Source organism: Pogona vitticeps, chromosome 5, assembly GCF_051106095.1.
Source record: "Pogona vitticeps strain Pit_001003342236 chromosome 5, PviZW2.1, whole genome shotgun sequence".
NCBI classification, from domain to species: domain Eukaryota; kingdom Metazoa; phylum Chordata; class Lepidosauria; order Squamata; family Agamidae; genus Pogona; species Pogona vitticeps.
This window is the reverse complement of record NC_135787.1, coordinates 20647361-20661461: the sequence shown is the minus strand read 5'-3', so window position 1 is coordinate 20661461 and position 14101 is coordinate 20647361. Positions and strand designations below refer to the sequence as shown.

The 14101-nt window shown below is 40.7% G+C and overlaps 1 protein-coding gene across 3 annotated transcripts; it reads left to right on the top strand.

Annotated features, from left to right (window-relative positions):
* The first annotated feature begins 195 nt into the window (after nt 1–195).
* On the top strand, nt 196–13155 carry LOC144582975 (alcohol dehydrogenase 1B-like). Of its 3 annotated transcripts, XM_078394612.1 has the most exons (9): nt 196–334; nt 1367–1468; nt 3418–3556; nt 5845–5932; nt 6056–6275; nt 7451–7714; nt 8917–9052; nt 11126–11264; nt 12357–13155. In XM_078394612.1, the coding sequence occupies exons 1-9, from the start codon at nt 317–319 to the stop codon at nt 12379–12381; spliced, it is 1131 nt and encodes a 376-aa protein (XP_078250738.1). In that variant the 5' UTR covers nt 196–316; the 3' UTR covers nt 12382–13155. The 3 variants fall into 3 exon arrangements, with proteins under 3 accessions (XP_078250738.1, XP_078250739.1, XP_072857999.2); XM_073001898.2 differs by lacking the exon at nt 1367–1468 and having other exon boundaries at nt 233–334; XM_078394613.1 differs by lacking the exons at nt 11126–11264; nt 12357–13155 and having other exon boundaries at nt 7451–7839; nt 8917–9049.
* Nucleotides 13156–14101: the final 946 nt, after the last annotated feature.

Genomic DNA, 14101 nt, shown 5'->3' with positions numbered 1-14101 from the left:
CTGAATTGCACATAAGGGCATAATTTCTTAACCATACAAATTTTGCTTGTCTCAAGAATTGTCAAAGATTTGCTGCGTGACTGCTGGAAACTTCTACACTACTCTTCAGCTTATTGTTTCCTGCAACAAAACTCTAGGATGAAATAAGAATGCAGGAATGGTTAAGTTTCTGAGGGAGGAGCTTGCAAAGTGTTAAGGTTAGTTGGAAACTCTTTTGCAACAACTGCCTTTTAAGTGAACCTTTGCACACCCAGGAAGGCAGCCAGAAAGCGGTGAAGCAACACAGGGAGGCAGAGGTATCACAAAGCCTAGAACCATGAGCACTGCAGGGAAAGTAAGTAGACATTTTCTTTTAAGATAACATTTTCATCCCAGAGATAACGTTGTTCTTCTGAGCCATGAAATTGCTTCAGACTGATACAGCATTTCAAAGGTCCTATGGCACATACTGAACTTTTGACCATAAGGAAAGGTTGAGTTGAGGATCATCTGAGAGCTTAAAGAATTTTAATGAGCAGCACACTTACCTATGTGCATGTGAAACCTTCCAGCTTCCCAAATGTCATTATCAACTGAATTTCAGTGGGGGTGGGGAAAGGGCTGTTATTCAAGAAAGAGGCTTCCAAGCCCTCAGATATTCCTGTGTTGAACCTCTTGCCTGGTTCTTTGGCCTTTCTCAGATGAATATGCTCTTCTCAATAAGCAGAAACTCCCTTTCTAGTTCCATAAGAGCACACTTTCATTCTGCGTGTCTTTAATGACCTAGTCTGCAGAGGGAAAAGAACGTCATGGGAATCAAGTCAATAGGCAGAAGAATGGACTCTGTCATTTCAGACAGCAAGTGTGCAAAAAAGTTAAAACCTTCACTCTATTTAAGCTTGTACTTGTACTTGTTAACAATATAATACATATTAGGATGGCAGTGTTGTGAGGTTGCATAAAGTTGAGAGAGTCTTAACAAAGAGCCCTTCATCCCGACTTCAAAGCAAGCCTATAGGATATCATTGAAAGTACTGTATACTCTGTTCTAAACAGCAATAAAAACTTGAATATACGTTGTTAAGAAGGAAAGAAATCATGCTTAATGCCAGAATAAACTTGCAGAGGATCAATTTAATACAGTTGTATATAGAATACAAATTGATCCTCTGTTGTGGAGACAATTTAGGCTCTTATTATGGAGGCCTTCACCTAGACCTCGGAGGAAGCCCATAGAATATTGTTAAGAGTATTTCTAAAATAACCATAGGAATATGCTTATAGACCTCTAAGTAGGAAAGAAACCATGTTTACTCCAGAAAAAACATGCAGAGGATCAACTTTAGTTGAATGGAGAAGCCCATCTCATCTTCAGTTGTTTTCACAGGTCATCAAATGCAAAGCCGCTGTAGTCTGGGAACCGAAGAAACCATTTAGCATTGTGGAAATAGAAGTGGCTCCACCAAAAGCACATGAAGTTCGCATTAAGGTAAGAGAGACAAACCCCATCCTGGGTTAAGGCTGCTGACCAGTAGCATCTTACACTCATTTTTCTCAGATTTGCCCAGCTCGCCTCTAAGGCAGAGTGTGGCAGCTTCCTGAAGCAGGAGTTGCAGGAGACCGGGGGGGGGGGGCGAGGTCCCATCTGCCATATTTCTTGAGAGCCTATTACCCCCCAGATGCTCTAGAGCAGTGGTGTCGAACTGTGGCCCTCCAGATGTTCTTGGCCTTCAACTCCCAGAAATCCTGGCCAGCAGAGGTGGTGGTGAAGGCTTCTGGGAGTTGAAGTCCAAGAACATCTGGAGGGCCACAGTTTGACACCACTGCTCTAGAGGTTGACACTTTCTATGGTGACTTCAGATTTGCCAGTCTGATGGGATTGTGCACGTGGAATGGGGTGGAGTTTTTCTTGTCCAGTTCTATACATTTTATGGAAGGAAAGGCAAAACAGAGCCACAGGAGAAGTAACTTTGGATCAGGTTTTCTAGGAACTCTGGGTGAGCACCAGGGCACTGAGAGCCAATGCTTCAGCTGGTGAACTTTGCACTTCCACATCAGAATTGTTTGTTCATATTTCCATGAGAAAGGCAAAGATCTAGTGCTGAGAAAATATTTTTTACTTAATTTTTTTTTTTACAAATTGCAACTTCCAGAATCTGACAGAGACCATGCTGCATGCAGCATTCTGGGAGTTATACTTCCGAAACCTAACTTTTCCAAAGACTCGTCTGTGCTTATCTACACCCTTTTTTAAATTTCTTATCAAACATAGCTCTACAGTGTGCTCAGGCCAAGTGTACTTTACACCTGATGTTTGGCAGCTTCCCAAACAAGGAGCTGCAGGAGACGGGGGTGGGTCCCATCTACCATCTCTCTTGACATCCTGGCCCTGATCTAAACTGTTGCTCACAGGTGTGACAGAGAAGAACTTCTGTGCTAAGTTCAGATTTGTGAATCTGTTTGGATTGGACATGTTGAACAGGGAGAAGAGATTTTGCTGTTCACTTTTTATAGATTTTATCGGAAATAAGGTGAAAAGGAGAAAAGGTGAGGCAGATCCGCATGTGAAATAGCTGTAGATTAGAGATGGGCACGAATTGGAAAAATGGCAATTCATTTCGATTTGAGATTTGTAAAAGTCAATGAATCATGAGTTTATTTATTTTAGCCTATTAATCCATACCCTATCACTAGGGGGAGAATTTTTTAAAATTTTTTTCTTCTTTTGACGTAAGATGAACTTAGGTTAAAAAAAAGGGCAGGAAAGGTAAGTCGAAGCTCCGTTCACAAGTCGAAGCAGCATTTTGCAAACGTAGCCATTCGTAACTTGAAATGTTTGTAAGTGGAGACGTTCGTAAGTCGAGGTACCACTGTACTCAGGAGTAATTAATCATTCCTTTCTCAAGGTGATCTGGGACTGGCAAGCCTGCCTGAAGCTGAACAGGCTGGTTCTTCTCCCAGGAGGACCATGGGGGAATCAAACTCCCAATCTCTGACTTTTATAGCTAGGAGCTTATATGACCTATTCAGCCAGCATGCATGTGCAAATCAAGATTCAAAGTCCACAATCAATGGGGTAAAAGCTGGGCATTGATTCTAAGGCATATTTGTACTGTAGACTTAAAACATTCCAGTCACATACTTTGTGGATAGAGCGAGGAGAATAGTTTTCAGAATATCTACCAGAGAATTTCCTATCCTCACAAACCTACAGTTCCTAGGCTTCTTGGGAGAAGCTATTATAGTTAATAAATCTGATTCCAGTTCTTTGTGACCCATGGTAAACTGTTTTCAATGTGTCTCACCATATTCAGGCCCTTGGCAACCACACAACCACTGTTTACTAGATAATGGGAAATCTAAGCAACCCCACCAAAGCTGATAGTGCTGAGCTGAGTTCTGCAGCTGCCCCTAACATGTCTTCCACTTCTATTCCAGATTTTGGCTTCTGGCATCTGCCGCTCAGATGACCACGTACTGAGTGGTGCATTAAAGGTGAATTTCCCCATTATTCTTGGCCATGAAGCAGCTGGTGTTGTGGAAAGTGTTGGGGAAGGAGTTACCGGTATGAAACCAGGTATGGCTAAACACATACAAGACAAATACAAGACAAATAGAAGACAAACAACATTTTGGCAACAATACAGCAAACCACTAGGAAAGGATGGAATTACTGTACTTAAAAGAGTAAAAAGCAACAGGATTTATAAGCATATTGAACTGACTCTTTTCATTACCCAAGTAAAACACAATTGAGCTTGATAACTTCATTATTCAGAATTTATCTGATAAAAGATTATTTTGACTAAAAGCATCCAAAACACATTAATAAATGCATTTCTCTACCTGTTGGGTTTTTACAAAACTTCCAGTTGCCTATACTGGAAGTTTCCCTTTTTGTTTGAACGCCTACACTATAATGCAAGCAAATGCCTAGGCCACCCTTCTTTCCACTATCAGCCACAGAATATCTTTGGCTATTAGTTCCATTCCTGTTGGAGTTTGCTAACCACCATCTCTATGTCTGTCTGTGGTGTTACCCCTTACCACTGTCCAGGTGCCAGAACTTTTGACCTTCGAAGCTAGCAGCACTCAGAACTGAACTGAATATTTTGCAGCGGAGATTGGCATCCCCACTTTGTCTTTTTTTATAAATCAGCAACACTTATTTCAAATACGGTGAATTTCTTTGAGTTCAACCAATGGGCTCACTGTGAATGAGGCAGCATGCTGGTTTATGATGGTCTAGCAGTCCTACTGCAGTGGGACCAGTTCAACTGTAGACTCTCCATATCTGGTTAATTATTCATGAGGCCTGGACTCAGCACTTTGGCTTGCCTCCTCCTAAGGCAGTGAAATAACCCATTGTTTGTTCATCATTTGCTTCTGTCGCTTGATGGAGGACTGAGAACCCCATACAGCCAGGTCTGAATATATTAATCAGAAGATCCAGGCTTTGATTAATTGTTCACATCTGCAACAAGAGCAAATGTGCAATGTGCACTATCACACTGTTGTGCTCATGGGAAGTGAAATGTCTTAAGAATATTGGTTTACCATGACATGCAAACTCAGATCCTGTAGATTCCTAATGTGCCAAGAAGAAATCTTTCTGATGTCTTTTAACTAGCATCAATTGGGATTATGCCTTATGTTCTCTATGCATGAAGCATGTCCAACAGCCAAACAATGTTCCTGCTATCTCATTTTGTACAGCTCTTCCCTTCTCCTGAGTCTGCCTATTTTTTTTCCTTTTATGGGCCTTTTCCTTGTACTACTTTGTACAGATTTTGCACAGTTAACATGGAAGTTAACTGGACACTAAAGAAGGTGGAATCTACAGCTTCAGCTATAGGACTGCAGCACTAACTAGAGTATTTCACACTAGATACTTAACAGTTAGGATATGACTCTTGATATGTCCCATGATCTCCCGCTCTAAAAAAGGAGAGACAATGAAAAAAAAAACCAACTAAGGACAAAATACCGTGGTATCTTTAACACTGGCAGGTTAGCTTCAGTGTGAGTGGTTTTGCAGTAAAATCCACATGCTATTCTCTTGCTTACTTGTTTACCAGCATGCTGAAACCGACAGACATGGCTACGTCTTTGTAAATGACAAAAAAGGAGAAGAAAATGGCACATCCTTTGGAGGACTCCTCTCTAAGGACAAAAGCAATCAAACAATTGAAACTAAAATTTTCATTGTCTTCCACTGATTCTAAAATGGCCTAGAAGAGTGGTTCCCAACTTGGGGTCCCCAGACGTTCTTAGATTAAAACTCCCATAACATTTCACCACCAGCTGTGCTGGCCAGGATTCCTGGGACTTACAGTCCAAGAACATCTGGGGAACCAAGACTGGGAACAACTGGCCGAGAAGAATGAAAATGTGCTTAAGAGGGGAATGTCAGGCAAAATTTTATTAAGAAAGCATTCCAGAAATATGTATATACATGGGGGGGGGGCAGAACACTCTTGAAACCTTCCTCTCTTTGTACCTGTTCTACACAGTCACAGAATATCCCTCATGTCCTGCCTGTGGGCTTCCTACAAGCACCTCGATGGTATGTTGGAAGCCAAATGTTGGATTAGATAGGGCTTTCAAACATGGTTCCTTTTATGATCTTATGATATCTGCTCAAAACCTGTTGGGCTCCATCACAACAAAAAAGGAATTAGCAATAATGAACAGTAGGATGTGCATCAACTAGATATTGTCATTGCTGCACAAATGTCTCCATTTTACTTGTGTCCAATCTCATGCCATTCAACTGTCTGGAACTTCCAAGCAATTTCACCAGGGTCTCTCTCTCTCTCTCTCTCTCTTGCTTTTTTTTTTTTTTTTTTTTTTGGTAACATTCAGGAGATAAAGTCATTCCAATCTTTCTGCCACAATGTGGGGAATGCAGCTCCTGCAGACATCCCAGAGGCAACATGTGCAAAAAGACTGAGTGAGTTTCTGTTATCATTTGCCACAGTTTTAGAAGGTACTACACCTATACCTGTACAATTTCTTTCATGCCCTTGGTGAGAACAACAACCAATGCTTAAATTTCCTTCTCTATATTTTAAAGCTTTGGTATACCCACTGGATTAATGGATGATGGAACCTCCAGGTTCACATACGAAGGAAAGCCAATCTACAGTTTTATGGGCACCAGCACCTTCTCAGAATACACAGTGGTCCATGAGGATTCTGTGGTCAAAATTGATGCTTCCGCTCCTCTTGAAAAAGTGTGTCTCATTAGCTGTGGATTTTCTACTGGCTATGGGGCTGCCCTAAATTCTGCAAAGGTAAGGATCACAGCACAAATGATGTGCAATATGGTGGATTTCTGGGATCCCTATATTTTCAGTTGAGACTCCACTATAATTGCTTTTGCTGAATGTTTCCTCACAATTGTTTGATTTTGTTTATCCATTATTATCAATAGGACATTTAGTTTACTTTACTGTTTTCAGATATATTATGAATTACATGCCATGATTATTTGCTAGTTAGTTTCATGCACCCAGGCTCAAAACTGGAGCATCACTCCAAAGCAGATGCTGAACTAGAAAAAGAGTTGGTTCTTTCACCACCCAAGGGACCATCACCTCATGTATCCTCTGGGGTCAGGTATGAGGCTCTTTCTTCTGCTCTCAACCATGGCAGGGCCTTTCAAGTCATAAATGGCTTATTACCAGGCAATGAACCTCTCCATCCACCCTCATTTCTAGTCCTTTCATCTTCATCATATAGGAAAGAAACTGGGGACCATGTGTTGTAAAGCATAAAACGTGCTGCAATGACTGCAGCTAGCTACTGGCAAAGGTACCAAAGGTGGTAGTGGTGGTTAATTGTAATTATATCCCACTTTTTCACTAGAAAGTAATACCAAGCCCACCATAAAAACCCAGTAAAATCAACTAAGTGCATTAAAAGGATTAAAATCAACAACAAGTACAGTGAGAAACAACACTTCGGGCAGGTTTTGAGAGGTTTAACCAAACCAACCTACTTAAACCTCAATTGCTGGACCTTTCATACTAGTCTGGTATTTCTTTTCCTGAGAATTGGCTTCACGCACGGAGCTCCTGCCAAACTCCAACTAGCCTCCTGAACAGCTATATCATAGTCCTGGCAGAACTGAGGACTATCCAGTGAACTGACCACTACCATCCTAAAGCCGGTATAAATATTTATGTCTTCCCTCTTAATAACGTGAATACTTAAGATTCAACCAATGACATGACATTTTCAGTACAAAATTAAACATATAAGAGACTACGTGTCTAATGGCTGTATAAGTGTGTGTGTGTGTGTGTGTGTGTGTGTGTGTGTGTGTGCGCGCGCGCGTGCGTGCGTGCGTGCGTGCGTGCGTGTGTGTGTGCATGCGAGCACTCATGCACGTGCTTATTGTAATGGAAGAATTTCAGATTAATAAAGATTTTCCAAATTAGGTTCTACTATTTTGATGCTGATGTAGGTGCGGCCTGGGTCCACCTGTGCAGTCTTTGGCTTGGGAGGAGTTGGCCTCTCAGTGGTCATGGGATGTAAAGCGGCTGGGGCTTCCCGTATCATTGGCGTTGACATCAACAAGGATAAGTTTCCCAAGGCTAAAGAGCTGGGAGCCACTGAGTGTATCAACCCGCTGGACTACAAGAAGCCCATCAATGAAGTGCTGTTTGACTTGACGGATGGAGAAGGTGTTGAGTATTCATTTGAGGTGGTTGGGCGCCCAGAAACCATGGTAGGTTCATACAGCAAGTATTATGGTGCAGATCTGGGGAACATACCCATTATTTATCTGGCTCGGCTTTCTCTGTAGATTCTGCTCCAATAAACTGCTTTGGGAAGGGTTTTGAGGTGTGTGAGGTAAAAGAAAATATTCTGGATAATAACAAAAACAGTGGCTTACAAATATACATGAAATTAAGGAAAAACAGATCTAAACATGAAATATTTAGGAACTATACACTAGCTTCATTCCCAGCTTCTCACCTGATATAAGATGGGGATTCCTCCCAAGCAATATAAATACTGTAAAGCTTATAGGTAGCATTAAAACATTTCACTCCAAGATTTATTTTATTTCGTCTCCTGTTTTTGCCAATTGTTGTTTTTATTGTCCACAAGACTGGTGAGTTGTAAACGGCAATGCCACTCTACCAGTTTACAACAGAGATTTAAATCCATGGAGGTAGGGCCTCATTAACCTTTATCATCCATCCAGTTTGTTCTCCTTACGGTTCCCTATCCTGTCAAAAGATTTATACACTCATCATCAAGTTGTATGTTAACATAGAAATAAAATGCATAATGGGGAAGGCTCCGACCGGATGACCTGTGTTCTTTCTTAGTGACTTTGGCCAGATAACATTGTCAAGACTCCTTCTGGCTCTTTGTAGATTGGACTAGACGAAGACACAAAATAAGCACACTGGTCACTTGATAAGACCTTTCCCCATCATGGTGAGATGCATTTTATTTCTGTGTTAAAATACAAAATGATGATGGGTATATAAAGCTTTTGACAGGGTAGAGGAGCATAGCGAGAAAAAACTGGCCTGAAGACAATGGGTAGTCATGCCCTAATACTGGACTGTCTTGACTAAAATAGGAAACATGGACACCTTTTTCTATCTTTTGACAGCCTCTTACTATTTTTTTAGTCCCTCACCACCCCAGCATGGGACCTCCTCAACCCTCCAGAAAGATTGGAGTTTAAGGCGAGGAAGAATGAGATCTTCTCTTCCAATACGTTCCTTAAACTCCTAGGAGCCAACCCACTATCGTTATGGGATTGGGGTTTCTTTCTTACTGCTGTCACAATGTCCTTCACACAGTAATGCAAAAAGATAAAAGGTTACAGGGCTTGAAAGCAGCTTATGTCATAGTTGGGATGACAGGTCCTGGGCTTGATTCTTATGTGTACCTTTGGATTTGCTTCAGAAAGCAGCCTTGGCTTCTTGCCACATGGACTATGGAATGAGCATAATTGTGGGAGTGCCTCCTTCTGTATCTGAGATTACTATCTCCCCGGGAGTTATCTTTACAGGCCGCACTTGGAAAGGATCTATTTTTGGAGGTATGGGCAAAGAAGATTTGTTATTCGGCTGGTAAAAGTCTTTATGGTGGTTTCATTGTGGTATATGAATAAGGAAGATGAAGAGTTCTCTGTATTGGGGGGTGGGGTGGCTGGTATTTTAAGATTATAGCATAACTACAAAGCTGTGTTGATTACCCACTAAAATGAGCATTTGAGACACTAAAAATCTGCCTTACTCCACCCCCAAAAGGCCTGCTAGCTCAGAAAAAACAGCAGAATGAGGTCCTAGAAATAAGCATTGCATAAGAAGAAAAATTAATGCACCTGCAGGATATGAAAACAAGCATAGATACAAGGCAAGCTTGAAGATTTGGAAAAAATGTTTACATTTCCATAGTTTTCCAGAGCATGAAGAGGAAACTGTTGTTAAAAAAACTGGGTACCTCTCCAAAGATCTGGCTACACCAATTGAAACATCCATTATCACAGGACAAGCAGGAACCAAACTTACATCAACAGGATCTGTACGAACTCTAGCCAAACACGTTACAGAAGTGTCCTAAACTTCACAAACAATAAGCCTTGCTCCAAATAGGCACTGTTTTGTCTGTGCCACAGTTATAGTTTCTGTTGTTATTTTTGTATGGTGTGATTGGATTCTTTGACTAAAGTAGGCAGGCCCAGGAATTCGGCAGGAATGACAGCTGGAATAGACGTAACAGTTCCAAACGGTTTAGTTTTATTATTTTTAACATCAGATAATTCAGGACCAAACGGGTCCTACAATTCCGCTTCAGTCAACAAATCATACTTTTGGGGTTTAACAACACTACCCACATCTTCAACTCTTATGGTTTCTTCACCCCAAAAAGGGGGGTTATGTTCTGGCTCATTACGGGAGTGCTCAATGCCGCACAAGTTGTCCCGCAACAGGGATGTTTCACGACGGAACCCTCCAGCCTGGGTAGAAAGGGGCTGACCCCATAAGGGGTCTCGTAATCCTCCGAGGGTCGGGTAGTCGAACCCACTTCCCGATTCCATCCCTTCTTTCGCTCACCTGCTCCAAGCTTCTTCAGTTCTTTCGGTAAAGGCAACAGTCCATCCTCTTTCATAAGATTAGGAAAGGTCTTTACTAGCTTAACTATCTTTTCTCTTTCAGCCCCTGTTTCTTCTGTCTGTACCTCTCTATTCACTCCAGGCAATCTGACTCCTCCCTCTTTTCCCCCTTCTTTTATATCATCATCCCATCTCCACTCTCCAAATTCCTCCCCCCCCAATCTCTGGACCTCTCTGCCAAGAACACTTCTACGGCTTTGTTGATTCCACTTTCTTCCTCCTCTAGTTTAATCAATTCCCCCACCACACAGCCTTCGCTTTCTTCCATCGTTTTCTCCAGCGAGGACGGCTCACTCCTGTTCCTCTGCTCACATACGGTCATTTTAAAATGTGAGGAAGGAAGGGAGGGAGGGAGGGAGTGTTGTCTTGGCATAGCTGAACGTTTTCAGCAATCTTAATTTAAGAATGTGTTTTGTTTTGTCTTTTAATTTAATGGACTACAGATCCCATAATTCTCAATTCTGTGAGTTTTACCAGACAGACAGACACCGTACAGACATCTAAATGTGACTCAACTTGGAGGAAGGTTTCAACTGGAAGTCTCTGAAGTTGAGCGAGGCCCAGCTCTGCCTGGCTTCCGATCCAGATAGAAAGCTCCCAGATACAGTCGCACCTGGGCAGCAACAGGAAGCTTGGCAGACCTAAGCCTAGTCAGCCTCAAAATCTTCATGTTCAGGCCTTTCTCCAAGGTGAGCTGTATTAACTGTCTGTCTGCCAGGCAGAACTCCCAGAATAGAGAATTATGCGATTTATAGCCCCAAAAATCTAAAAATCCCATCCTTAATTTTAACACCCACACAAATAGCTGAACTTTACAATTTTGCAGCCTTCCAGTTTTACACTGCAATTCCTTAGTTGGCATAGCCTATAAAAGACTTATATGATTTATCACATTGATAAAGTTTAGAAATTTGTGAGATTTACAGACATTTATCCATATTTTAATTGCATTATAATCTCTGGTGTTTTTTAAAGCATGTACACTTTTATTTGCAGGTTGGAAAAGTAAAGATTCTGTTCCTAGGCTTGTTTCAGATTTCATGCAGAAAAAGTTTACTCTGGATCCATTAATTACCCATACGCTGCCTTTTGAAAAAATCAATGAAGGCTTTGACCTGCTCCGTGCAGGGAAAAGGTAACTTTAAAAAAAGAGAGCCTCTTCACCCATCTGAAAATATCAGTCTACTGTACAAAATGTAATGATGTGGACTAGGAGCTTTTTTTAGATTACAGATGTAAACATTGATGTAACAATTAACAGAGTCAGATTAGATGTTGGTGAAATGCTCCTTCCCTGAGCAATCAAAATTACAAATGAAGTCTGTATTTACATTTAAATGACTAAGAAAATAAAAGTAAACGTGATTTACAATACGGGAAGTGAGGCAACCTTCTGCCGGAGGAGAAGGGTTTTCCCTCAAAAAATTAATGATATGTTAGCTGTCTTGCAGGTTATTTTACAATTATATATGTATTGCACACTGTATGACATCAAAAAATTAAAAACAAAGCATGCTGCTTCTACCAGCCCATAGCGCACCAAGCACTCTCTGAGTGGTTTACAATTTAATTATGCAGACTACACATTACCCACCCTAACCCCCCAGTGAACTGGGTACTCATTTTACCAAACTCAGAAGGATAGAAGGCTGAGTTGGCTGCCTGAGATTGAATCCTGGGTCGCAGGCATAGTGTTGGCTGCTGTCCAGCAATTTAACCACTGTGTGATGAGGCTCCTACATCATGTCTTATACAGTGGTGACTTGCAGGACGAATTTAATTCATCCCACGAGAAGCGCTGTCTCGCGAAAAAATTGTCTTGCGAAAAGCGGTTTTTCATAGGAATGCATTGCAATGCATTCCTATGGAAACCTCGCAAGACAAATGAAATTTTTTTTGTCTTACGAGGCATCAGTCTCGGGGGGGGGGAACCCATCTTGCGAAGCACGGCCATAGAAGATGCCATCTTGCGAGGCACCATAGTGATTTCAAAAACCAATCACCTTGAGGGTTTTTCGTTCCGTGAGGCATTCCTCTTGTGAGGCACCACTGTATTTTATTTATTTAAAATATTTTTACCCCACCTTTATCCTTGTAAGGACTCCAGGCAGCTATAGTGCAAGGGACTCAGGCAAGTCATTAATAAGTTGACTCCCATTGATTCAAGGGGTATGCTAGAAGACGGGTTCTTCATTTTTTAACTTTAAACTGTTTTCTGATGTTTCAGTATCCGCACTGTTCTGATATTTTAACATCGCTGCTGGGGAGCAAAACACAAGATTTCTGCAGCTGAATTTCACCAGATCAATCAAGTATAAACTGATATAAGGACACCTGGGAAAATGACTGAATCCTGCTGTGTTGCCAGCTACGTTATTAGCTTGTAGATTTATCCAAAGATGATCATCTTCTTCTTGTGTAATAGAAATTGCAAGAAATTGTTTGTATGATTCAAACATCTAGTACTCCAGAGATTATAGAGACTGTATACAGTGAAGCAACGTTAGTAATAATCATAATAATCATCATAATCATAATCATAAAAGCAGTTGCAGATCTCAGAACTCAGAGCTCCAAAAAACAGCAATATTAGGAACAGCATACATACTGAGCCAATATTTAACAGATACTTAGGGTTTTTGTCTCTGTTACATAATGCCAGTCAATGTTTTTATAATTTTGACTACCTGCTGATTTTGAATGATAATATTGTAATGATAATAATAGTATATTTGAAAACTTGTGGGGGTATTTAAGCTGTTATTCTATATATCTATAGGATTCAATTCAGTGGGGTATTTATGAATGGGCATGCATAGAATTACACTGTTAATCAGTATGCTGAAATCGCTAGAAATATGTTTGGTGAGTCTTTACACTGAAAATACAAAAGAAAAATAAATGCTAAGCTGCAAAGATTTTCTGAATACTTATGAATAAAAATTCTGCTCTTTGGAATGGATCCATATATTTTCATATGAAATGCTGATAATGGTTTAAAATAAAGCTTTTTCTGAATGATCTTACATTGCTCACATTTTTCTTTCTCTGTGCAATTTTGACTATTTTAATAAAAATCTAAACAGGAAGAAAGAATTAATATGATCCCGAACTTACGAAAAGAGCAAAACAACTTCCATGATGATAATGTGAAATATAACCCTTGGTTGACATCCACTTGGCACACATTTACACCACACAAGACTGACATCATCATCCAGTTATGCAACTCTTTATTTTAATATGATTTAAATCTTACTTTCTCCCCCCACTTCAGGTTCTGAGGCTCCCTGTGGATCCCATTTGTTCTGGGCAAATCTTTGGTAGCCTTGGGATGGGGCTGTGTGCTTTCATATCAGAAAACTATGGCCAAATTGTTGCTACTTGGATCAAAACCACAGGCAATGATCCAGCATTGATTTTTGGGTAGTAAAACCTCCCACTTCCTATCCAGAGGCTCCCAGATGCTTCCCCAAAGCAAAAGGGATCCCTAGGGAGCTTCGGAACAAAAAAAGGGGAACAGGAAATTTAAATTTTAATTAAATTCATCTTTATTAAGAGTATCATTGTCAGGTAATGACATTATCCTTGAATGGCATAAAGTTGCACAACAGGACTGAGCCACTAATTAAAATATAAGAAAGGTACCTTTTTCAGGGTACACACTGGATTTCAATTTCTCAAAGTCACATTCTGTCCTGCAACTTCCAGCAGAGAATATGGTTGCTATTATCATTTGAAACAGTATTACACCATGAAAATGGCCTTTCCGAGGCTCAGCAATATAGCGGTGTGTGTGTGGAATGGTGGGTGGAATGGAGCTAGACCATATATTCCCAGAGGCTTTGAATATTAGAGAAGGCCTAAAATCAGCTATTTTGACCCCTAAATCTAGTCCTACTAGAAAAGGAGTCAGGAATTTACTGTCTGAACCCATGCACTATTCTCAGATAATTGTCATTTTGCCCTAAT